Raw genomic sequence first — 25,161 nt, 5'->3', positions numbered from 1 at the left:
GATTTACACAAGATCTTTAGTAGGTTAATGCGGTATCAACTAAAGATGAATCCCCTAAAGTGTGCTTTTGGAGTGACACCTGGGAAGTTTCTTGGATTCATCATACGTTGTCATAGCATTGAAATCTAAAATTGATGCCATTCAAAATATGCCTGAACCTAGATTAATGAAGAAGAGAATGCCTTTTGCCATTCAAAATTGAAATTGATCAATTTAAAAGTCTTCAAGGTCACATTGCCTACATTCGGAGGTTTATTTCTAACTTGGCAAGGAGATGTATTCCATTCAATAGATTAATGAAGAAGGGAGTGCCTTTTGTCTGGGATGAGGCATGTGAGAATGCTCTCGAAAGCATAAAAAATTATCTCCTCAAGCCTCCATGCAAGAATCTGTGGAGCCGCCCATGCAAGAATTTGAGGAGCTCGCCAATCTAGGCCAAAACTTTATGATCGGATCAAGAGAATGGGTTGGGTCATGGGTCAACCCGCTGACCCAATTGTCAAGTCTAATTGGGACTATTTATGCATTGTTAGAAGTTTCTAGTCTTTATTTTTTTTATTTAGTATTTATTCTTTATTGTTTACTCTTTAAATTGTTAAATGTTCAAGTTTTTTATTTTATATTTGAAATTTTAAGGTTAATTCCTTTAATTTTAGAATTTTTCATGTAGTTTTTCTTTATTTTTTTTTATTTCAGTTTTTTTTTTGGGATGACCCGAATTAACCCATGGGTCAACCCTAACCTGAACATTTAGGGTTAGGGTCTAACATTTGATAACCCGAAGAGTCTTTATCCAACCCAAACCCGACCCACCCAACCCAATTGCTAGGTCTGCCTCTAATCAATGCTAGGGTAACAAAGAACACTTTCCTAAATGTCAGGGGAAAAATTAATAAGAAGCTTCCTAGTTGGAAGAGAAATACTCTCTCCCTGGCAAGAAAGCTTACATTGCTAAATTCAATCACTAATATAATGCCTCAATTCTTGATGAAGCCCTTTAGCAACATTCTTGAGGACATTGACAGGGCTCAAAGAAAATTTTTGTGGACCAATACAATACAAGTGATAAAAGGCCTCTTCACCTTTTGAATTAGGAAAGAGTTTGTTTGTCAAGAGTTGAGGTGATCTCGGTCTAAAAAACTTGCGTTGGATGAATGAAGCTAGCCTAATTAAATTGGGATGGAAGATTTTAGAAGAAGAAAAGAACCTCTTGGTTAGAGCTAGAGCTATAAAAAGTAAGTACCTCATCATTAAGGAAGATTTTTGGAATGCAAAAAAAAAAAAAAAGGGATTTCTTGGGCCTAGAAAGGAATTCTTGAAGCTTGAGATATCATTAAAAATAGTATTAGATGAGAAATTGGTGACGGTAGCTAATGTTGCCCCTTCTCCTCTAAGGAAAGAGAGAAAGGTTTGATTGAAAGACAAAGTGAGGAATCTGGTTCCAATAGAAATTTGGAGCAAGATCAAACCGACTTTTATTCCTTCTAGTCCAATAGAGGATATAAACCTAGATGGAAAATTTTCGTTGAAATCAGCCTATAAGTTGAAGTGCAGAATGAAGATTGGTAGGGGAAATGATTTAAAGTAGATATCTATCTATGGTCTGGAAGATTTAATGGCCCCCAAAACTGAGGGTGTTTTCTTTTTCTTCTATTGAACAGTAAGCTCCCATCAAAAAGTTTCCTCAAATCTATAGGGTATAATATTGAGCCAGGGTGTAGCTTCTATGCCTACTCACTTAATCGAAGGCCCTCATGAGCATGCCTCATCTTTGTTTGAGTGGTGAGTGAGGATCAGCAGCAAGATAAATTTGATTGGACAGGACAAATTAAAAGAGAAATGTGTGCACTTTCTTTGGTACATGTGAAAAATGGAAACCAAAGGGTACTCTTAAGAAAATAAAATGTCAAATTTATCCTTCATTATTTATCAAATTTTCAAAATAAAATCTAATTGATGAAAAACCCCTGCTTTCCAATTTTTCAAAGCTTTGCTTGACCCAATTTTGCCCTTCGTCCCTCTCTCTTCTTCTTCACCATTTCTCTCTCGGGCGGCCATCGGTGGTTGTTCAATAATTGTTTTGGTCTCAGGTAAGGGGTTTCTTCTGCTTTCTCCCCGCCCTTAGACACCCTTTGCATTCGCCGGAAAGTAGAGTAAATTCTAAATTCTAAAACAGCCGCTTGCATACCCAAAGTTCCACTCTGCTGCAACAAATGGTCCAATCATCAATATCAAATACATCCCAGCTCGCTGAACAATCTTCACTAACTTGACCAGATTGTAGCGCTTATTAAAATAATACTACAAGGTTGAGAGTAAAGAAATCTAAGTTCCTCTTGAGCAAAACACAACAAAACAATAAAGAACCAGAGCTGATTCCAAAGTTAGTTGCATCCAATAAAACATCCTCTGATTAACTCACATTGCCAGGGGAAAGCTCATGTCCATTCCAGAACATAAGTCTCTATTGCATCAGCCCCTCCTTCTTTAGCAGTTTTAACGAGCTCCGGCCACATCTACTTCAACCCACATTTACCATTATCAAGGTTATGAATAATGTCCAGAAAACTAAAGGAAAATAAGCAAAAACCAAACAAGTAAATGAAATTTCTTCAATTCAGGGCCAACAGAGCAAGAAAGGACGAAACTCACTCCAGGAACACTGCGAGGGTAATGAATGGAAGAAGAAATGATGAGCTTTCTCTGGCCATCGAAGATAAAAGAACGACTGTCATGCGTAATATTAATGGGTAAAGACAATGCAGAGAAGCAAAAGAAGAGCAAGAACAGAGAGTCATGGAAATGGAGATAGAAATGTTCTTTTCCGCCATTGTTGAGCTCAACTAGAAGCTCATCTGAGCTCAACTACCCTCGAGTCCAAAAGGGTCTAAGAAGCAAAGCAGAAATAGTCTGCATTTAATCCAACAAGATCAAATAAACTGGTTTTATAGCAAAAAATAGAGCGCGTTGATGTCAGCAAGACGGCAATGGTAATTACTCTTCAACCAGATTCCTGCTAGAGAGAGAGAGAGGGAGAGAGCAAATTAGCAAAAGAAAACAGCTTTCCGAATTAACAGCTTTCGAGATTCAGAGTCAGAGAAGATTTACTTTTGGCTTAAACGAGTTTATGTGACGCAGATTACATGAGCGTCACTACTGCCCACTCTGAGACAGGTTGGCCGTCGAAAGGGGACGAAGATGAGGCTGGAGCGATGCCGGACAACGCGAGAAAGCTGCTGGTGCTGTATATTCAAATTGATGCTGTATACTCAGCACCGACGCCGGAGCGCTGCCGAAGAACGCCAGAAAACTGTCGGTGATGTATACTCAGCATCGACGCCAGAAAGCTACCGGTGCTGTATACTCAGCATCGACGCCGGTGATGCCCTTCCTCGCCACCGGTAGGAGAGTCAGGGAAGTAACAGAGATTTGGTGGGTTTGGAGAAAAAAACGGGAGAAGTGATCTAAGATTCCAAAAACTTTCGAATGAAATGAGGGAGCCAGAGGTGGAGGGGGCTATCGCCGCCATTGGTAAAGATGGAGCTAGCGGTTTGGCGGAGCCTCTGGTTAAGAAGAGATTTATCAGGAAATGGGTAGACGGAGCTAGACGGAGCCTCAAGTTTGGAAGTCTACGACCAGATCCCTGAGGTGCGCCTCGTCTTTGCCGGAGCCTCTGCTTAAGAGCTTAAGAAGAGCAGAGCCCAGAGCAGCAGATGGGTTTGCCTCCTTTCAGCCGAGTTATTGTGGACGTGCTTGGCAGCACTAGTTAGAACGGTCGCAAGGCGGTCGTGGTGTTCCGTCACCTCCTAGGTGGTCGTGGTGTTCCATCGTCATTGTAATTGTGATGGTGACGTGTATTGAACTCCATGCATGGCTCGTATATATGGCTCGGCTCGTATATATGGCTCGGCTCGTTAAGCTTGCGAGTCTATATAAGGAAAAATGAAAAATCAATCGAAAACCCTTTTTCAATTTTCCAAGTTCCAACCCTCCCTCTCCCTGCGCTGCGAGCCTGCAAGCTACAAGTCTGCGACTGCGAACTGTGAAGAAAACCCTTGTTTGGAACAAGAAACTAAGCAAGCATTGAGCGAAGAATCGGTGGTACTATGAAGAACACCCTTGTTCGGAACTAACCCTTGTCCTTGTTTCAACGTTCAACCCTCCCTCTCCCTGCGCTGCGACCTACGAGTCTATGATTGCGAGGCTGCAAGTTTGCAACTGTGAACCGGCGGTAATTTTCATTAGCTGACGCCCGACGAATTGGCGGTACTCACAGCTCTCAGTCAAATCTCAGCTCTTACGTTCTCCGTCTCTCACAATCGACGCCCGACGGTATTGTCACCTCTCACTCTCTTAGTCTCAGTCTCTCTTCTTCTTCTTCTTATTGATTTTGGGTTTTTTTTCTTTGTCATTTGTACAGCTCTGAGAGTTCGAAGTTGGAGCTTGGAAGGACTGATTGGCTCCCATCAACAACTCTATTACTAGTCGTCCAGCATTCAAAAGACCACCGCACCATCCAATCATCCATGCTAACTTGTTGCAGTATTTGTAAATCCACAAAACTCAATAAAATGGTAGATCATGTTCATATGATGCATATGCTTCCAACTTAAACAAGGGGTTGGCATGTCCATGATTAATTGTGGGGTTGTAGCTAATAGTTTCCAATTTTTTTTATTAATAGCTAAATGGTTACCAGTTCGATGAATTTAAATCTAAATCAATTTAATTTTTACTGTAGCATACCAAGAACTGTGAGGAGTGAGACGTAAATATTGGGGTCCATTGTAGCTAATGATTGTGGGGTGTTAGAACTGTAAGGAGTGAGAGTTAATTTAATTTTTCCAATTCGGTGATTAATTGTGGGGTTGTAGCTAATGGTTTTCAGTTCACTGAAATCCTTGATTTAACTCTTCATTAGTTAAAGAGAAGATAAGTTTAAGGGTTTTCATTTTGAGGGCTGGGAGGTAAATAATGGGTCCATTGTTAGCTTAAGGGTTTTCATTTTGACTAGTTTGTAAATTATTTTTTCTCGTTTTGGTCAACACTTTGCACTTGTCATTAAACTTCTCATGGCTTTTCAATGATGCACTGAGTTGATAGCAAAGAAGCTATTGGCTTGTACACATTATAAGATTTCACTAGGATTTAGGAAGGATATGCCCTATTAATTTTATTCTTTCTTTTTTTAGTTTGCTAATTATTTATGTAATTAGGTATAACTTATAATTGTTGATTGATTTATATATGTAATTTGGTATAACTTATATGTCCTAATCTACTCTTTATCCAAGCATGTTGACTGATTTATATTAACGATTAGAATGATCAAGTGGTAACTAACCAATTTGAAATGTAGGAATGCCATCATCCCCCATTCATGATCACAATCTTTCAACAAATATTCCCTTAACCTTTATAGGACCCTCGCTCTCTCATTCTGTGCCTGGTCCGTCCCCTGTCACTATGATTGACACTATCGATGATTTCTCACCAAATGAGATAAGTCAGATAGCAAATAATGCAAACAATCCCATTGCAAGTGCTCCTTCAGGTGGTACTCAAACTGGATCTCAGAGTCCTATTGAAGTTGAGGAAGATGGTCCAATATCGAAGTCAAAAAGGCAAAAAACTTCAGATGTATGGTTGGAGTTCGAAGAGGTAAAAATTGCTGATGGAACAAAGAAGGCCTAGTGTGTCCATTGCAAGAGTAAATTGTCTATACAATCTACTGGAGCTACAAGTCATATGGGCCGGCATTTGAAATCATGCATCCCAAGAAAAGTGGCTCTGAAAGATAAAAAACAATGTAAGCAGCAGATGATCTTGAATTTTCAACCAATAGATTCCAATGTTGATGTAGAAATTGTGGGTCCTCCTATCTTAGATCCTACAGTTGCCGCAAAGTATGACCATTCCAAAATGAGAGAGGCAATTGCTCATTGGGTTCTTATGCATGAGCATCCATTTACTGTAGTGGAAGAGGAAGGTTTTATTTTCATGATAAAGATGTGTAATCCATCTTTTGAAAAGATTTATCGGAAGACACTAAAAAACGATTGTGTAGCTGTGTATGAGGATCAAAAGAAGAAATTGAAAAATCTTTTAAAGGGTACTTCGAAGATTAGCATAACCACAGACCTTTGGAAGTCACAAAACCAAAGGATTGAGTATATGGTGATAATTAGTCACTTCATAGATGCCAATTGGAGGTTATAGAAGCGTATTCTTAGCTTTGTTCATGTTCCTCTACCTCATCGATGTGTCAATATTGCAAATGCAATTTACAAGTGTTTAAGGGAGTGGGGCCTCGAGAGTAAGGTGTTTACAGTTTCTGTGGATAATGCATCATATAATGATTCTTGTTTAAGGTTTTTGAGAGAGATCTTCTCTAGGAATAGGAAATTGCTTTGTGATGGAAAATTGTTTCATGTGCGATGTTGTGCACATATTTTGAATTTGCTGGAAAACTGTTGGTCACATCATAGTAAATGTGCGTGAGAGTGTCAAATACATTAACTAGTCTGAGGGTAGGAAACAGACTTTTTTTGAAATTGTACAACAGTTACAACTAGGTACAAAGAAGTTGGTTATTGATTGTCCTACCCATTGGAATTCAACTTTTGAGATATTGTCATGTGCTTTGAAATTCAGAGATGTGTTTCCAAGATTTCAAGAAAGGGAGCCCAATTATGACTACTTGCCAACTCTTGAAGAATGGAAAGAAGTGGAGAAAGTATGTGAGGTACTTGAAGTGTTCAGTGTAGTTACCAACATTATTTCTGGTAGTGACTATTCTAGTTCTAATTTATACCTTGGTGAGATGTATAGGGTAAAAGAAATTATGAACTTAAAGTCAATGGATGAAAATGATTTCATTCGAAGGATGGTTGGGAAGATGAAAGAGAAGTTTGATAAGTATTGGGGTGAACGTAATATGTTAATGGCAGTGGCTTCCGTCTTGGATCCAAGGTGTAAATTGATGCTGGTTGAGATGTGTTTTTCGGAAATATATTCAAAAGTTGAAGCTAGAAGAAACATTGAGCAGGTTCGAGGGGCTTTGTACCAACTTTATGATGAATATGTAGCTACTTATAATGCTTCTAGCAGTGACCAATCATCCACTAAAGGGAATGGTAGCAATAAGTCTTCTACAAGTTCTAGTTCCAACTCTCAGACATCAACAAATTCGGGATGGTCAAAATTGATGAGTTATGTAAAGAGAGTTGAGACCATTCCCTCACCAAAATCAGAGTTGGATATGTACCTTGAGGAGGGTGTTTATATTTGTGAGGAAGAAATGTCACATTATGAGTTTAATGCTTTGGAATGGTGGAAGGCAAATAATTTGAAATATTGGGTATTGTCAAAGATGGCAGTTGAAATTCTTGCTATTCCAATATCCACAATAGCTTCGGAAGCTATATTTAGTGTTGGTGGTAGGGTAATTGATTCTTATCATGCATCTTTGGCTCTAGAGACTGCTCAAGCTTTGATTTGTGGAGGGGATTGGATTCGTGTCCTTCATGGGGTGAAGAAAAAACAAAAGATATTTTACACTTAATTTATACTTTTTATTGCTTATTGGCACACTGTTTATTTATTTATTTCTTTGGTTTATTGTTCATCAATTATTAAATTTTTGTCATTTTTCATGTTTTTAGGTGGACAAGAAACCTATTGAGATAGTTCTACCCGTTTCTTAATGATGCCTTCAACTTTGGATAAATTGTTTGGATGCTCTAAGATCAGGACTCAGGAGATGTGACCATGTCAATCATGGTGTGGATAAATTGTTGGATGTGGACTCAACTGTTTAGGATATTTAACTTTTGGATTTTTCTAGTTGCTTTATGGTTACGGACCTTATGGTTAGAAACTTATAATGGATATTTAACATTTGAACAAATATATATGGCACTAGCAATTTATATTTGATGGTTTTGTTTAACTCTGAATGGCACTAGCATCTTACATTTGAACAAAGTTTATTAATTTTGTTAAACCTATTTTTTTTCTTTTCACCTTCTCTAAATTGGAAACAAGGCATACTAGTGTTGCTTTGACAGTATTGATTAAACTTAGGAAAATTGAGGTTCTTGGCCCTACTGAATACTGATCGGACTGTAGTGGTTAGCAGTTAGCACTACTCATGGGCTGAAGTTCACACAATCCAAGATTGACTAACATTCAAAGGAGATTGCAGACATGGCTTGCAGTCGTAGGTATGCTAACCCTTATTTGGTCCCTGATTTCTTTTAGTTGGTATTAATTTCCTGTGTTCTCTTTGTTGCTGCCTTGGATTGCTTTGCAGAACTTGATATTCATGTTTGGTATATGATAGATTATTGGACGAACTTATGAATGATAGATTATTGCATATTGGTCATGTTTTCCTTCATTCAAATATTTGTGGTCATTTGATAATAGTGGCTTGTTAACTTTGCAAGGCTCCATCATAGAAAACTATATTTGAATGAAGAAATATAGTTGCAAGGCTCCATGATTCAAATATTTGGTCATAAGATCGGCAAACAATCTCACAAATTCTCTTGCTAGAGAAGGGTATATTGTGCTGATCGGTGTTGGATGTAACCAAATACTCCCTTGGATTCATTCCGAAGTTGGGAACAGAGCTCAGTTATTGATAGAGTCGTGGATGCCTGTTCTATGTGGAAGTTTGTTTTTGGATTTAGTGAGGATATGCATATGCTGCGTATTTGAAAGTTAGGGCCTTTGGTTGCTCTTGTGGTTTAAGTGCTGCAAGAACAGTATATGTTTACCATCACATAGATTCATAGAAAATGATGGAGAATGGAGATGCACAATGAAATCCCAAAACTCTCATTCATGGAGTGGTAATTGATTAAGTCATATGAAATCTAGCAGGTAATTTAAGGGTGGAAGGAATTATTAAGGTATTATAATGTTGGTTTGATTGCTTGAACAAGTCTACTTCCTCCTATGTTTTACTGTAATTAACTTTCTCTTTGAATAAGTTGCATCCAAAAAATAATAGAAATTTGTTTCTTTCACCCCAACTAATCTTCAATGCAGAACCAATTCCAAAGATCTTTGAAATTTTTATTATGGTACAGGAATTAGGAGAAAACTTGTTCTCATATTGACTTGATTTCTGTTTCCTTGGTTCCCTGGGGTTTCCATTCCAATATACAGCCAAGAAGGTATCTCTAGTGGATGTTGGAATTGTAGGAGGCCTCAGTGATGGGTCAGACGAGAAGGAAAAGGGACCACCAACTTCAGCTTTCATGGGAAAAGCCATGGTGGTAGGGTCAGGTCTTGGTAGATCTGGATTTACCCCCTTCAACTGGAATGGCTGAAAATGACTCATTTTCGTCCCTCAGACAACAACAGTTCGGTAGCTTCAAATGATGATTTTTCTGTTTTCCTCTTTTGATATTCTTCAACGCTTTCGCAGAAAAAGTTGAAGAATGGGTGTCTTGGTGTGCTTCATTTATTCTATGCATTATTAACAATATTTGGTTTGATAATTGCATGTTGTTAACTCTATGATGGCATTAGCCAGGCCTTTTTTCATTATGTCTCTAGGCATTCCAGAATATAATTCCTTTAAAGATATGTGACTTAATCAATACGGAGGATCTTTCCATTGTTAGATTGTGGTTGTAGCGGTTCTGTCTTACCCCAATTGAAAGTTCTATATAGCTGGGTCAAGCAAATCCATCGAAATCTGGCCAAGAAAATTTCAGCAAGAGCAAACAGGGAAATGTTTCCTACTGGGAGTTGGCGAGTGATAATTAACGAGTTAGAAGTATTCTCCATGCTCGCAAATGAAAGAGTTCGCATTGGTTCAGGATTATGAAGTCAGCATAGAAACTAGAGTGTTTGTGTTCCTTGGAGATTCTTAATGAAAGAGTGATTCTTTTGCATATCTATGCTGTTTGATTATTCCTGAATTTGCTCATTGGTAATAATCAGTTTGACAGAATCATGCTTAATCCCCTAGGCCCTAATAATGGATTTTGGACTAATGTTAATCCATGTGATCTTAGCAGGAGAAAAAAGACTTAGTTTTAAGCCTATTAAAATTCTATAATTACCAGCAATCAATGTTTATGGATGTAAAACAAAAAAATGACTACAAGGTTACAGTTGGGCCTAGTTCATATGTGTGATCCCTTTTGGGTTTAGTTCATATGTGTGATCCCTTCTAGAGTTGGCATTCAGTTTGGGACTTTGGCTAAGTTACAGACTTACAGGGTTACAGTTGGGCCTAGCTTGCCAGTTGCCACTTTGGAGTTGTCCAGACCAACTGTCTCCAATTCCGAGATGCCACAAGTTGCACGGTTGCAGCAGTCTTGTTTTTTTCTTAAATAGAGCCTGAACCGTGCGTCTTGCCATCTTCTACACGTTCATTAAAGCTCGAGTTCGAATAGGCTCGGACCATTATCGAACTCGACTCGAGCTCGAATATATAGTTTTTTCATTAGAGCCGAGCTCGAGCTTGCATTTCCAGTTCGAATCGAGCTCGAGCTCGAGTCTTATAATTTTATACCGACTTGAACACTAAAGGTATTTTAAGAATTTTAAAATAATTAATATTTATGTGATATTACATGTGAACGGAGTATGATGAAAAATTAACGGTAAGGTATTAGACAATTGTTGGAAAACTTAATAATATCACAAGACAATATCCAAACAGTAATAATACAGTTTGCCAATTTTATAAACAGTAGGAATAGTTTAAAAGATTTACCCTAATTTGAAAGACAAGCAGGAGTACGTAAAGGATGATAAGTATTAGAAACTCATTAGATGGCACCCCCTGATTCGGGCGTTGTTGAAATCAAATTTGACGCCTCCCGTTCAAAGAATGATGTTGGTGCTCAGTGGCGATAATAGCTAGAAATCATCTTAAAGGCTTCTCTTTGGATACCACCACAATAAATGCAAAAGTTTGGGCAGCATGAGAGGCTTTTCATGGAGTCTCTAATCATCATTGAGGTGATGAATGGTCAGCTTTAACTGGTGGGCGGTGGCAATTCGAAAAGCAAATGAAAAATGAAAACAAAAATATATTACTATAAATCCGGATTTGCTCATCACAAAACATTTTTTTGGGAGAATGACTGATCAGCCCAGGATTAGAGTTTGTAGGCTCAAAGTACTATTGGGATAGGTGTCAGTTCGGAATTGATATCAATTCATAGGTGGGCATTGATGCATAGAATGTGGGTTATATGGTCCTTTTGAATGTTTATAGCACTTTAGTGTAAATAAAAAATCTGCATTGGGCAAATCCGTACTCTGAACATTTTTTACACCATCGTATATAGTACATAGTAGCCATGTTTTGGGCAAATCCGTACTCCGAACAACTTACAATGACCTCACAGGCACATCCCATCGTGGGAATAATAATAGGGAGAATGACCGATTAGCCTAGGGTCAAAATTTGTAGACTCAAAGTATTATCGGGGTATGTGCCAATTCGGAATTGATGCCAATTCACGGGCCGGTGTTGATGCATAAAGTGTAAGTTGTTGTCCTTTTGAATATTTATAGCTCTACAGCAGAAATCTGTATTGGACAAATTCATATTTTACCGATAATAATACAAGTATAGGAGATGTTCCCATATGTGGTGGGATGTGTCCGTGAAGTGTCAGTATGTCGAGGAGATCTGTTCTCCCATGTTTTAAGAACACCTCCCATGAATAGAAAAATATGTATATAGGAGATATTGTCAATATATGACTTAAAGGCCCTGGTTGATAACACTTAAGAAATACTTCTTTTAAGATATAAAACCACACATTAATATGCTGTGAGGAGCAAATTCTATCTAATATGCTAGCTGTGGCCCCACGTCGTGGTGGGACAATACATACAAAACGATACTTCAAACTTTCAAGGCAAAATGATTCACGGTTTTAGCCCTGCCACGAATTGACTTTTGCCCCGTCACCAATGAGATCGGCTTCAATCAAAGCAAAATCCGTTCAAACACTGTTCGAACAGCCTTTATAACCTTGCATTGGGAATATCTCCGTACTTCTATGTATTCCCAATGCAAGGACTATGGTGGGGAGATATCACCAAAATGCTACTCTCGCTTTTCTCCTGTTCTTCCTCGTTCCTCTCCCCAGTTTTCTTTGTCAGTCCACTTGTGCAGAAAAATGCCTGTAAGTGCCATTCCATTCAGACCCGTCCCCCCTTATTTTCCTTGTCGTCCATGTTCAAAATCCTTTTCGCTCGTCCAATTTTCCTCTGCAAAACCATTCCATTTTGTTGGATTTTTCCATAGAAGAGGGCCAAGAATTATGACGGATTTGGTTAATACATCAGCTTTCAGAAGCAATGATGGTGATGAAGGTTTCTTTTCCGTGGAAAAAGAAGCCATCTTGGGTAATGAACTGTCGGAGTTTCGTTCTAATTTCATATCTGGTGGATTCGAAGCTACTCTAAATCGATTGGTTAGTCTACGCTTTTTTTGGGTTCTATGTTATGGCTTCACTCCATAGTTGTTCCATTTAGGCTTTGATTTGATTTTACACTTGGCTTGGGAACTGAATATTTATGTATGTCTTTGGGGTTCGAGTTTTTCTCTGGATATTCCTCCGATGTAGTGCTTATGGAATCCTTCGGACATTCGGAGTTTCAACTGATGTTACCGGTTGTCTTGCTCACTTGTATCGAACAACCAAATACTTCATATTGGTCCCGAGAGCCCTAAACATCAAAATTGCGGAAACTCTATTGCTTTGTTTTTGTTATGCGTAATTCAGTTGGGCAATTTATATGCACAAGACTGTTCCCCGATGAAATATGTAGACTATTTTTTTTTTTTTGTTGAATTGAAGTTTGTTAAAAATCTTAGAATTTTATATGGTTTTTGATGAATTGAACCTTGTTCCATATGTCATATTTCTAAGCTTTTTGCAAATAAATACTAAAGTTTCTGTAGCGACCATTTAGAAATCATCTTACCTTTTCCACGCCCAATCGTTTTGGTTAAGTCAGAATTACTTTCTTCCTATACAGCCGAGCTATTAAAGCTTTATAAAATATCTAAAATGTGATGACTGATAAGTGAAGGGAGGAAGAAGAGCAGTTCATCCCTTTAAGGATGAAACCAGAAAACAAAAGCCCTTAAAATCCTTTAAATCCCTGCAGCAATGGAACAAAAAACCCCTAACGAGTTCTCTACTTTTAAGAAGGGTCACGCATTTATTATTAAAAACTTGGCATTATATTTTTTCTTTCCAAAATCTCCAAGGTAATGCAAATGGCAGCACCTACTTCAGGACCTGGCCTTGATTTCCAGAGGCATAATAATACCAGTCTGTCATATAAGCATGTCCGTTTTTCTAGTGTAAGAATAGAGTGAAAATGAACGCCCAAACAGTTATGCAATTCTGAGAAACCAAACAGTTATGCAATAACGTGGTCCAAAGTCAATTTTATCAAGATAAGCCATCCACATGAAGAATTGGGTTTTTACCCAATTGGCCAAGCCTCCGAAAAATAACCAAACATGAAGCAGACATCAGCCTCTTTGCTTTATACCCAAGAGTCTTTAACTGAGAGAGTTGGAGTTTCTAAATGAGCAATAAGGGCTAGCATTGGCTCGATATAACCTGATAAACCAAGGTCTTATAGTTATAGTAATCCTATATAATAGCTCCTTTTGCAACCAGATTTTGTATAAAGATGGGAATCAAAGCATAAAGTTCTGGAGTGACATCATGCCTGGCCTCAATTTGAAGAGCATATTTCTGAGAAGTCTCACAAATGTTTGGGGGATGCCATACCAACTTACCAAGTGTCAGGTGTCAGCAATTTATCCAACTCTCCAGCCCAAATATTTAGCTTCATAGCCATTAACTATATCTGAGATGAAGCTCAGAATTAGGTGTGTGAGCTGCAACCAGATTTGTAACCATGACATTGCAGGACAGAGTGTCAGATAATTGAACTATAGTTCAAACTCTGTATCTGTATCATTGTATTCAACCTAAGAACATCAGAGTTTAATACATACTTCCTCTATGTTTATAACTGTATCTGGCCCTAGTTCATTTAATCACTAGAGTTTTTGAACTGAATTTACACGATCATCCATTTAGGGGGTCAATACTTTTGGAATTTTATTTGTTTGTACTGCATTAGTACCGACAGTTTTGTTAAATTGATGCTGGCAATTTAGCAAGCTATTAATCAGAAAAAAAGTGATGCATTTGTAGCACAATTTTTCTAGGATTTACAGTCTTTACAAGGAAAGTATGCAATACCTGGCCCTGATATTGAAATATTATCATATAGATACCTGAATATCCACTCACAAGTTATGTGGAACTATCTGGGTCTAGTCTCCACCTTGAATGATAAGTCCTTTCTATTTTAGTCTACATCAAGTCTTATATGCAGCTCAAGTCCACAAATAGGCCTGATAAAAATTGCAGGAGAATGCACATGCTTCTAAATCTTTTTATTTACAAAGTTACCAGGATGGATATATTCATGCCTCTTTTGTTGGTTGCAGAGCAAGTGGCTAGTATTTGCACTTTTTGGGGCTTTCATTCTTTTGAGGCATGATATTGAAGCTTTATGGGCTGCAATGGGGTCTGTCATAAATGCATGGCTTTCAATTACCATAAAGCGGATACTCAATCAAGAGCGACCTGTTTCCACCTTGAGGTCTGGCCCTGGGATGCCATCTTCACATGCACAGACAATCTTCTTTGCTGTCATTTTTGCAATTCTATCATGTAAGTTTTTGTTCTTTGAGACTATATAGTAAGGCCTATTTAAGATCACCATCATCTAATCCTGGTCCCAACTCAACGGGGTTGGGTGCATGAATCCTGTTCTGCTATTCTGTATTCAGTGCCATATACTAATGGCCCTTAAATCATTTTTAGATATTTCAACCTATGCCCTTTTTGCTCTGCCCCTTGCTCTTCTAGCCCCTTCAACTTGTAATAGATCACTTCTTATTGATGCTACAGATGGTCTTCTTTGTACATGCCCAAACCATCTTAGTGTACTTTCCCTCATTTTATCACCCTTTGGAGCTACTCCTAGGCTCCTTTGAATAAGTTCATTTCTGATCATATCCTTTCTAGTTTTCCCATTCATTAGATTTGTTGTTTCTTGATTCCCCATCACTATGCCTTATAACTATATTATAAAATTTTCTAGTAAGGCCCATTTAAGATGGATTCTTCTAAATGAGTAAAATTACTACATAAGGCACGTGCTGGATTCCAACACTCAACCTTTCTGTTCTAATTTGAGGCTTCCTTTTTTTCCCTTCACTGCATGGGTTAGGCTAAAAAACAGATAATTATTCAGTTATGCCTATTTTATATATAGATGATACATGCACGTTATTTTGTTCTATATTACCCAGTTTGCGAACTCAACAAAGATAAGTTTGATCAGTGGTTGTTTTCAGCAATGCTTGGTAGGAATTGGGAATGGAAATGGGAATTTTGAGAGCGACAACATGATGAATCCAGTGTTGGGAATAAACCTAATACTTTTCCTTGTGAAAATCAGGGATATCTGAACCAATAAACAATAAGTATGCAGCAGCAATAAAACAAATAACCAAATCAGAGCAAACAACAGTAATGCACACCAAGTTTTTACGTGGAAAACCCCTCAATGTGAGGGTAAAAACCACGGGACCGAAGTCCAAATCATCCACTATCAGCAATAGTAATGGGGTACAATGTTTTTCTATCTAGTTACAACTAGATGATGAACCTCAAGAAAACTCTTGGATACCAATAACAGAAACCATCACTAAAATGGATAACAAACAAGTAATTTTTCACCAAAGGTGGAAGCACAACAATGGAAGCAAGAGGAGTTGCTGAAAACAGATTTGTCTTCTTCGTTTCAGCCTTTGTAACTCTTCTTCTTCTTTCCAAAACCTTCTTCTCAAAACCCTTTTTCTGTTCTCTGATATTTCCTAGAGAACTATTAGAGTTGAGAGAGTAGAGATAGTGCTCTCTCCAATTCGTTGGTTAGCCAAGGACGTGTTGGCTTGCCTTGCAAGCCAATGCAAAAAGTCCCTTGACTTTCCAATTCCTTCTTTTTTTGTCTTTTTCTTTCTTTCCTTTTTCTTGCCTTTATTAGTGGGTCCCACCTTATAAGGAGGGAACCCCAACAACCTCCTCCTCTCGACTTATGAGGAGGGCTGCACCATGCCCAAACCTGCAATGCTTCTACAATATTCAAATTTTTCTTTCGGTAAGTCCTTGGTCATCATGTCTGACCCATTCTTGTCAGTGTGAATTTTCTCAAGTTGCACTTCCTTTTCTTCAAGAACATTCGGAATCCAGTGATACCTCACATCAATATGCTTGGACTTAGAATGAGAGCTTGGATTCTTACACAAGTGAATGGCACTCTGACTATCACAATGAAGTGTAAATATTTCTTGCTTCAAACCAAGTTCATTTAAGAACCTCTTCATCCACAATATCTCTTTGCAAGCCTCTGTGACAGTTATGTATTCAGTCTCTGTAGTTGACAAGGCTACACATTTTTGCAACTTGGACTGCCATGACATTACTCCCCCAGCAAAAGTGAACAAGAAACCTGATGTAGACTTTCTAGAGTCAATGTCACCTGCCATATCAGCATCTGTAAACCCTTCAAGTATAGGTTTACCACCACTAAAACACAAACATACTTTGGATGTACCTTTTAGATACTTGAGGATCCATTTCACTGCAAGCCAATGCTCTTTGCCTAGATTAGAAAGAAATCTACTAACCACACCAACTGCATGTGCTATGTCCGGCCTAATACAAACCATAGCATACATAAGACTTCCTATGGCAGAGGCATAGGGAACGTTCTTCATTTCTCCCATTTCTTTCTCATTCTTTAGGCTTTGATCACCAAACAATCTGAAATGATTTGCCAATGGAGCACTAACTGGCTTTGCTTTATCCATGCAAAATCTCTCAAGCACCTTTTCCATGTAGTTTTCTTGTGACAACTACAATCTCTTGGATTTCCTATCACGTGAGATTTTTATACCCAAAATTTGTTGAGCTGAACCTAAGTCCTTCATGGAGAATGACTCACTTAATTGCTTCTTTAACTAGTCAATTTTTGTTTTATCTTGCCCAACAATCAACATGTCATCAACATATAGCAAAAGAATGATAAAATCATCACTAGAAAAATACTTAGTGAAAACACAATGATCTGAACCTGTTTTACTATACCCATGCTCTATCATGAAAAATTCAAACTTTTGGTACCATTGCTTTGGAGCTTGTTTCAAACCATACAAGCTTTTCCTTAGTTTGCAAACCATATGTTCTTTTCCTTTGACTTCAAATCCTTCCGGTTGTTCCATGTAGATGTCTTCTTCCAAGTCACCATGGAGAAAAGCTGTTTTGACATCTAATTATTCAACCTCCAAATCCATACTTGCAGCCAAGCCCAATGCAATACGTATTGATGACATTTTTACCGTTGGAGAGAAAATTTCATCAAAATCGATGCCCTTTTTTTGTCCAAATCCCTTCACAACCAATCTTGCTTTGTATCTTGGTTATGAGCTCCTATCTTCATGCTTCAACCTGTATACCCATTTGTTCTTGAGTGCCTTCTTACCCTTGGGTAGTTTTACCAAATCATAGGTATGATTCTTATGCAAAGAGTCCATCTCCTCTTGCAAAGCCTTGAACCATTCTTTCTTGTGCTCACTTTCTTGAGCCTCATGATAGTTTTCGGGTTCACTTGCATCTGAAAACATTATGTACTCATTTGGTGGATATTTGTTCGATGGTTGGCATTCCCTAGTTGATCTTAATTCAGTTGGTGGCTCTTGAGGGGCTGCTCCCCTTGTTCATCATCATCGTTGACATCTTCATTGGGAACATTCTCATTATTTTCTGAGTTCACATTTTCTTATTGCACATCTCCCCCGTAATTTCTACACGCCAAGGGAGGAGACATTGGGTCCAAGTCTACAAGTTCACCACCATCTGCTTGAGGCTTCTCAACTTTTTCAAAGTCTTCAATTGTTTGGTCTTAAGAAAGACCACATCTCTACTTTTGATGATTTTCTTTCCCATTGGATCCCATAGCCTGTAGCCAAACTTTTCACTTGCATATCCCAAGAAAACACACTGCTTGGTTTTGGCATCAAGCATAAACCGTTCATCCTTGGGTATATGCACAAAGGCCTTGCAACCAAATACCTCGAGATGATCATAGGAAATATCTTTTCTTGTCCATACCCTTTCAGCAACATCACCATTCAAAGGAACTGCAGGAGACAAATTAATCAAGTACACAGTTGTACGCATTGCTTCTCCCCAATAACATTTTGGCAACTTTGCTTGTGATAGCATGCATCTAACTCTCTCTAGAATGGTGCGGTTCATTCTCTCAGCTATACCATTTTGTTGTGAGGTCTTAGGGACTGATTGCTCATGTTGAATGCCATGATTTACAATAATTCTGAAATGGACCTTCATACTCGCCACCATTGTCAGTACGAATACACTTGAGAGGTCTACCTGTCTCTCTTTCAGCCATAGCGTGAAAAACTTTAAAGACATCTATACTTAATCTTTAGATTTCAAAGCGTAGGCCCATACTTTTCTACTAGCATCATCTATGAAAGTAACAAAATAAGATGCACCACCAAGAGTTTTGACTTTCATAGGCCCACAAACATCAGAATGAATCAATTCTAAAACATGCTTTCTTCTATGAGGAGGAGAGCTTTGAAATGAAACTCTATTTTGTTTACCAGCTAAGTAATGAATGCAAGTATTAAAATGCATACCTTTCATGCTGGTTAACAGATTTTTCTTGGCAAGAATTTGCATTCCCTTCTCGCTCATGTGACCCAATCGTCTATGCCACAATTCTGTAGAGATTTCCTTCTCCGTGATGTTCATTTCACCTTTGCAAACACGTCCCTGTGTATGGTAGAGAGTGCAGCACTTGTTGCCTTTTGCTACCACTAGAGACCCCTTGGATAGTCTCCATTTTCCATTGCCGAATTGATTATTAAAGCCTTCTTCATCTAGCTTCCCAGCTGAAATCAGATTCAAACGGAGATCTGGAACATGTCTGACATCCTTGAGAACTAATTTACAACCTACATCAGTCTCAAGGTAAATATCACCCATCCCCACAATTTTGGAAGTTCCACTGTTTCCCATTCTTACAACACCAAAATCACCTGTACTATAAGAGATGAAATATTCCTTGTGTGGGGTAGTATGATAGGAAGCACCCGTATCAACAATCCAATCTGTGTCATGACATGCTAAATTAATGCATGACCCTTCACAACTTGTGAGAACAATAATATCTCCACTTATAACTGCAGTGGTGTCATTTTTTTCATTTCTTTCACTTTCTTTCTTATCTTTCTTGTTGTCTATCTTGAGTTTCCGACACTCACTCTTGTAATGGCCTTGTTTCTTGCAATGAAAACATGTGATGTCTTTCCTTGTCTTGGACTTGTCACGACTATGTGGACCCTTGCTTTGGCTTCTACCCCAACTTTCTGTAAGAAGAGCATATGATTTTGGGTCAATAGTTTTTCTTCTAATTTCTTCATTGAGCAAACTGCCTCTTACCCTGTTTGTTGTCACTATTCCATCAGGTGCGGAGTTACTAAGAGATACCACAAGTGTTTCCCAGCTTCCAGGCAATGAACTAAGTAATAATAGAGCTTGAAACTCATCATCCAACACCATCTTCATTGAAGCTAATTGATTTACAATATCTTGCATTTGATTCAGGTGTTCGGTGATGGACACACCTTCCTTGTACTTCAAATTTACAAGCTTTCTAATTAGGAAAGCCTTATTGCCGGCGGTTTTCTTCTCATACAATTCTTCCAACTTGTTCCAAAGTAGAACAATTGAGGTTTCATTTGCTATATGGTGATAGACGCTATCATCCAACCATTGTCTAATAAAAGCAACTGCTTTTAAGTTAAGGAGTTCCCAATTCTCATTTGACATTGTCTTTCGGCTTACCATTATCACCTCTCATAGGTGCATACAAATCTCTAGAGAGCAACAAATCCTTCATTTTTGGTTTCCAGAGAGATCAATTTCTTCCATTTAATAAAATCATTCTAACTGAATCTCCTTCCATGATTTACACAAGAATCAACACCAAGTTTTTACATGGAAAACCCCTCAATGTGAGGGTAAAAACCACGGGACCGAAGTCCAAATCATCCACTATCAGCAATAGTAATGGGATACAATGTTTTTCTATCTAGTTACAACTAGATGATGAACCTCAAGAAAACTCTTGGATACCAATAACAGAAACCATCATTAAAATGGATAACAAACAAGTAATTTCTCACCAAAGGTGGAAGCATAATAATAGAAGCAAGAGGAGCTGCTGAAAACGGATTTGTCTTCTTCGTTTCAACCCTTGTAACTCTTTTTCTTCTTCCCAAAACCTTCTTCTCAAAACCCTTTTTCTATTCTCTGATATTTCCTAGAGAGCTATTAGAGTTGAGAGAGTAGAGAGAGTGCTCTCTCCAATTCATTGGTTAGCCAAGGATGTGTTGGCTTGCCTTGCAAGCCAATGCAAAAAATCCCTTGACTTTCCAATTCCTTCTTCTTTTGTCTTTTTCTTTCTTTCCTTTTTCTTGCCTTTATTAGTGGGTCCCACCTCATAAGAAGGGAACCCCAACATCCAGAAGTTTGGGTTCTTTCAAGACAATTAGTTTGCTGACTCATAGTTCAGACAGGCCTTGGTCCAGTTAAATTTCTGCTCAGTGCTTGAAAACATTTTGGGCTGTAAATATTCCTTCCTGAGAATTTATCAAAAAATATTGCTTCCTGAGAGAACTGTACATAGTGTGCCAAACAACATTACTGTCTATGAAATTGAGGTGCAATATTTACAGTCTAGGTGTATATTCTACATTACTTTAAGGGAATTGATACCAGTTACCACACAACATGTTTCTGTACCATAGAATTTGCATTACAATGGTTACTTGGTGAAGGCTAGGTTGCTGTTGTTAACATTAACTAAATGCCCTTTTATTGAGAGAGTAATAGGACATATAGTGCATACTGTGCATTTTCTTTTCTTACATATTATACTTGTTTATTTACCTTTCCTTTTTTTCTTCCTGTGTCAGTGGTTGAGTGGCTAGGGATCAATGGATTCACCATTATTGCCGGGGTGTTTGTCTTGGCTTGTGGCTCATACTTTGTAAGTATCATTGCGTTTGAGTTCTTACAATAAACAAGTTTATTACTTTCTCACTTTTGTTTGGTCTTTTTGCAATGTTATTTCTTACCATGGAATCACTAAAAGAGAATTGTACAACCTTTTCACAACTAAACTATCTCCTTTGTAACATAAACATGTATAGGAGTAAACTTAGACAAGACAAGGCAGGAATAACACCTAAACTTACTAGGGCATCATTTGGCATTCCTTATTTTAAGGACTTATCACCTTTTTGCAGTTAAAATGCCCTTATGAATAGTAAGTTTTTAACTACAAAAAGGAGATAAGTCCTTAAAATAAGAAATGTGAAATGCAGCCTAGAAGCAGTATCTTTTTATAAATAGAGAACTGCTAAGGGACAGTTTAAGGGAAAAGGTTGGGGTAAATTGCTGAAACCTCCCCTGAACTTTATGACACAGTTGCAAGTAGACCCCCTCTTTTAGAATCCTCTAACAAGAGGCATGAAAATGTCCAAAATACCTATGCAGTTAATAAAGAGGCTGGTTTCTACAGAAAAAACAGTACAAACTTTATAAACAACATAAAAACAAATAGAATTTAAAGTTGCAGCTTTACCTTTGAGTGATTGATATGAAGGGAAAATTTGAAAAATAAATCAATTTCAGAAAAGAGATTGGAAGGGTTTGGACTAGTGATTCATATGAAGAGAAAATTTGGAAAATAAACATTTTGATCAAAAGTAATTGCATGGGTATTTTTAGACATTTTCATGCCTCTTTTTAGAGGAATCTAACAAAGGGGATCTACTTGCAACTATGTCAGAAAGTTCAGGGGAGGTGATTGCAATTACCAAACTTCAGGGGAAGTTTCTGCAATGACCAGAAACTTCAGGGGAGATTTCAGCAATGGACCAAAAAAGTTGCTTAAAGATTTGAAGTACCAACAAGGAAAGATACAATTTCATTTAAAACGCATCTAATGCACTTTGGTTAATGACTTCTTAGGAATTCTTAGTGTTGCAACCTTTTCCTTTTTCACAAAATTGTGAAGTCAGTTGGATCACTCCCAGCTCATGTATTTTCCTCATTCTAAGTATATAAGTTGGGATGTATTTTAATAGTAAGTTGAACTTCTTGGGGAATCTTGAGAAACGTATGTGGTAAGAAAGTAATGGATTGATATAACATTTGTATTTTATCTTGTTCGCAGTCATGGCTAAGGGTCTCGCAACAACTCCATACACTCAGCCAGGTCATAGTGGGGGCTGTCTTGGGGTCCATTTTCTCTATCTTGTGGTTTTGGTCATGGAATGCAATTGTGCTGAAAGCATTTATTTCATCTCTTTGGGTTCGGGTTCTTGTTGTTCTGGGGGCTACTGGATGTTGTGTGGCCTTTCTATTGTATGTAATTAGAAACTGGCTTATGGATGAAGAGTAAACTTTAGAAAAGATAATTTATTAAGCTTTGGTATGAAATTCTTTTGTTGTATGGTAACCATCTAACAGCTTAGCTCTGAATTGTGGTGGATCGAAGGCAAACCATCATAAATTAAATACCTGGAGAGAGATATAACTCATTCTTTTTCAGAAAATGTTTATCCTCTCTCTCTAGAAGTCGGTAAGTAGCATGGCATATCATCAAATCAAAGTTTCCATATAATGTCTCTCCTTGAAAGCTTGAATGCATGCATATAAATGCTGCAATATTGGAAAATCTCCAGTGGTTACAATTTCTAGGGTGTTTAGATGACAGATGCTTTAAATTCCCTGCCAAGCGACTAGAAATAGAGGGGGTAAGTTGGCTAGTTGGTGGACAAGCTCATGGTCATGGAGTCCATATTTGCTAGTAACAAAACAATCTTAGGCACATCACATTATATATATAGTTTTGTGCCACTGCCACTGTCACCCGTAACACAAGTTGCTAATTATATTGTACATGTTGTGGGTCGGAGGCAAGAAGTGGCCACTGGAAGCATATTGTAGGGGTTGGGCCACTAGAGTGGTAGGGGTGAGCAAATGGGTAGGTTCTACTTGGAACCAATCTTGAACCATCCATGAACCGATCCTATCCAATTTGTTACAAGGTAGGGTTTGGTTTCAACCTCTTGGAACCGGCCCCCACTCAGGTCAGTTCCAAGGTCTAGGGGTTTACTCTACTTGAACCGATATGATGAACCAGCCTTGGTTGCCCTTAGTGGAACCTGCCTTAGAACTGAAAATACTTTTGGGGATGTCAAGATTTGAATCCATGCACTCATGGTTACAAATGTTATATGGTCTCACTTGACCATTGAGTTACTTAAGTGATTTGATAATTTGTTTTCATTTTAATATTTGAATTTGTACAATAAGCAATGTAAAAGTTAATGTTTACAAAATTTAAATTTAAATTATAAGTTTTTGAACCATATAATGATAATCTACGTATTTACTCAATTTAATCAATAAAGATAAGGTTTTTTTTTTGTATTAATCACTTCTTTACACCCCCTTAGGGGTTGTTACTCTTTTAAGTGAACAGTATAACATCACATCAACAACTCTTTTCTTACAATGATGATAATAGCGGGATCCAAAACCACACCACCATTGGGATAATTCATCCAACACACCGAATGGACTACCCCTCAGTTGGTAATAAAGATAAGTTTCAAACTATTTATTATATTTATTGAAAATCAAGTTTTTAAAGAGCATGCTTCTTTTTTTATTTTTGAAGGGGGAGAGTGAAGAAAATAGCAAGGCAAGGTGCCTTTGGCTCCTTAGGAGCACGTAGGTCTCAAGAAATTACCCAAAATAAAAAAAAAAAAGAGATAACCCTAATTGGACACCCGAGTGCAAAGTTATGGCCTTTAGAATTTTGTATTTATGTGCAAAAGAAATGTCAAAAACCAGGATCGAGTCACTGGTTTTCTGGTTCGACTATTCGGTCACTGGTTTTGGCGGTTTTTTATCCACTACAGTTTTAGGGGTATGACCAGACTAGCCAAGCTGCCAAGGGCCCAGGTCATAGTTCAACCAGTCCAATTGATCAGTCTAGTCTAGTTTTCTAAACACTAGTAAACTTTCCATGGGTCCCACATAAACCTAAAAAAAGAACAAGGATATCTTGGTCAATGAAAACCAAAATCCCATTGGTTGAACGTTTTCATCCTACCATTATATGAGCCAATATCTACGAACTAGGTGGCTCAATTAGTAGTTGGGTAGTCCTAGTGGACATTAGTACCACCTACCTCTTAGAGTCATTAGTGGGTTGTGTTAAGTACAAAAAAAAAAGCCGAGTATCTTAAGACATATGATCAAGGTTCAAAATATTGATACACCCTAATACGCATGTGTTGATATTTTGAACTTAGCACACTTTTTTTTAGTTTTTTCTTTTCAAAATTTTAGAGGAAGTGGGAAATAGTGGTTTGGGATGAGAAAAGAGTAAGATGCAAGATCCCAAAAAACAAGTGAGCAGGATCCCACCAAAATAGTGTGGCCCCAATGAGAAAGGAAAAAAGTGAGACGTGTTTGAGAAAGATTATCGGGCTTTGTCAGACTTGGAATTTGAGAGTTTCTTCTTCCTTCAAACCAATGTCCCAACGGTTGTATCTTCGACGGCTTTTCCGGTGATCTCGAGCAAAGGTGAGACCAGATTTGTAATCCTCTTGCGATGGCAAGCCATTTTCACTTTTCTTTTATATATTTTGATGCATATGAAGATATTCCCCATTGTTAGGGGTAGCCCCGCTAAGCTTCTCATGAGTTTATTCGAGCTTGGCTCTTCTCGGTTTAAACTGAGCTTCGAGTTGAGCTCAAGCCCGTTGTATAGGCTCATTTGCTAATTGAACTGAGCTCGAGCCTAGTGATGGTCGACTCGTGAGGCTTGCGAACCTAGTATAATAAACAAATAATTTTTATTATATATACATATAGATATACATATACACATATATAA

At 37.9% G+C, this 25,161-nt stretch overlaps 1 protein-coding gene and 2 long non-coding RNA genes across 10 annotated transcripts; 2 read left to right on the top strand and 1 right to left on the bottom strand.

Annotated features, from left to right (window-relative positions):
- Positions 1 to 1,890: 1,890 nt before the first annotated feature.
- Positions 1,891 to 3,881, bottom strand: LOC104601819 (uncharacterized). 3 transcript variants are annotated; one of them, XR_016079621.1, is made up of 3 exons: positions 3,109 to 3,881; positions 2,423 to 3,013; positions 1,891 to 2,204 (listed from the first exon to the last, which is right to left on the bottom strand). It is a non-coding gene; the product is annotated as an uncharacterized LOC104601819 (long non-coding RNA). The 3 variants fall into 3 exon arrangements; XR_735968.3 differs by having other exon boundaries at positions 1,891 to 2,516; positions 2,653 to 3,013; positions 3,109 to 3,873; XR_016079619.1 differs by having other exon boundaries at positions 1,891 to 3,013; positions 3,109 to 3,873.
- Positions 3,882 to 3,967: 86 nt separating this feature from the next.
- Positions 3,968 to 9,634, top strand: LOC109114969 (uncharacterized). 6 transcript variants are annotated; one of them, XR_002022910.2, is made up of 4 exons: positions 3,968 to 4,332; positions 4,421 to 4,574; positions 8,141 to 8,225; positions 9,178 to 9,634. It is a non-coding gene; the product is annotated as an uncharacterized LOC109114969 (long non-coding RNA). The 6 variants fall into 6 exon arrangements; XR_002022911.2 differs by having other exon boundaries at positions 8,138 to 8,225; XR_002022909.2 differs by having other exon boundaries at positions 8,131 to 8,225.
- A 2,395-nt stretch (positions 9,635 to 12,029) lies between these two features.
- LOC104601821 (lipid phosphate phosphatase epsilon 2, chloroplastic-like) lies at positions 12,030 to 22,688 on the top strand. Its single transcript, XM_010265301.3, has 4 exons — positions 12,030 to 12,461; positions 14,531 to 14,756; positions 21,158 to 21,231; positions 22,423 to 22,688. The coding sequence occupies exons 1-4, from the start codon at positions 12,045 to 12,047 to the stop codon at positions 22,648 to 22,650; spliced, it is 945 nt and encodes a 314-aa protein (XP_010263603.1). The 5' UTR covers positions 12,030 to 12,044; the 3' UTR covers positions 22,651 to 22,688.
- Positions 22,689 to 25,161: the final 2,473 nt, after the last annotated feature.

This window comes from Nelumbo nucifera, chromosome 1 (assembly GCF_055504915.1).
Source record: "Nelumbo nucifera cultivar China Antique chromosome 1, China Antique-T2T, whole genome shotgun sequence".
Taxonomy (NCBI): domain Eukaryota; kingdom Viridiplantae; phylum Streptophyta; class Magnoliopsida; order Proteales; family Nelumbonaceae; genus Nelumbo; species Nelumbo nucifera.
This window is presented reverse-complemented; position numbering and strand designations above follow the sequence as displayed.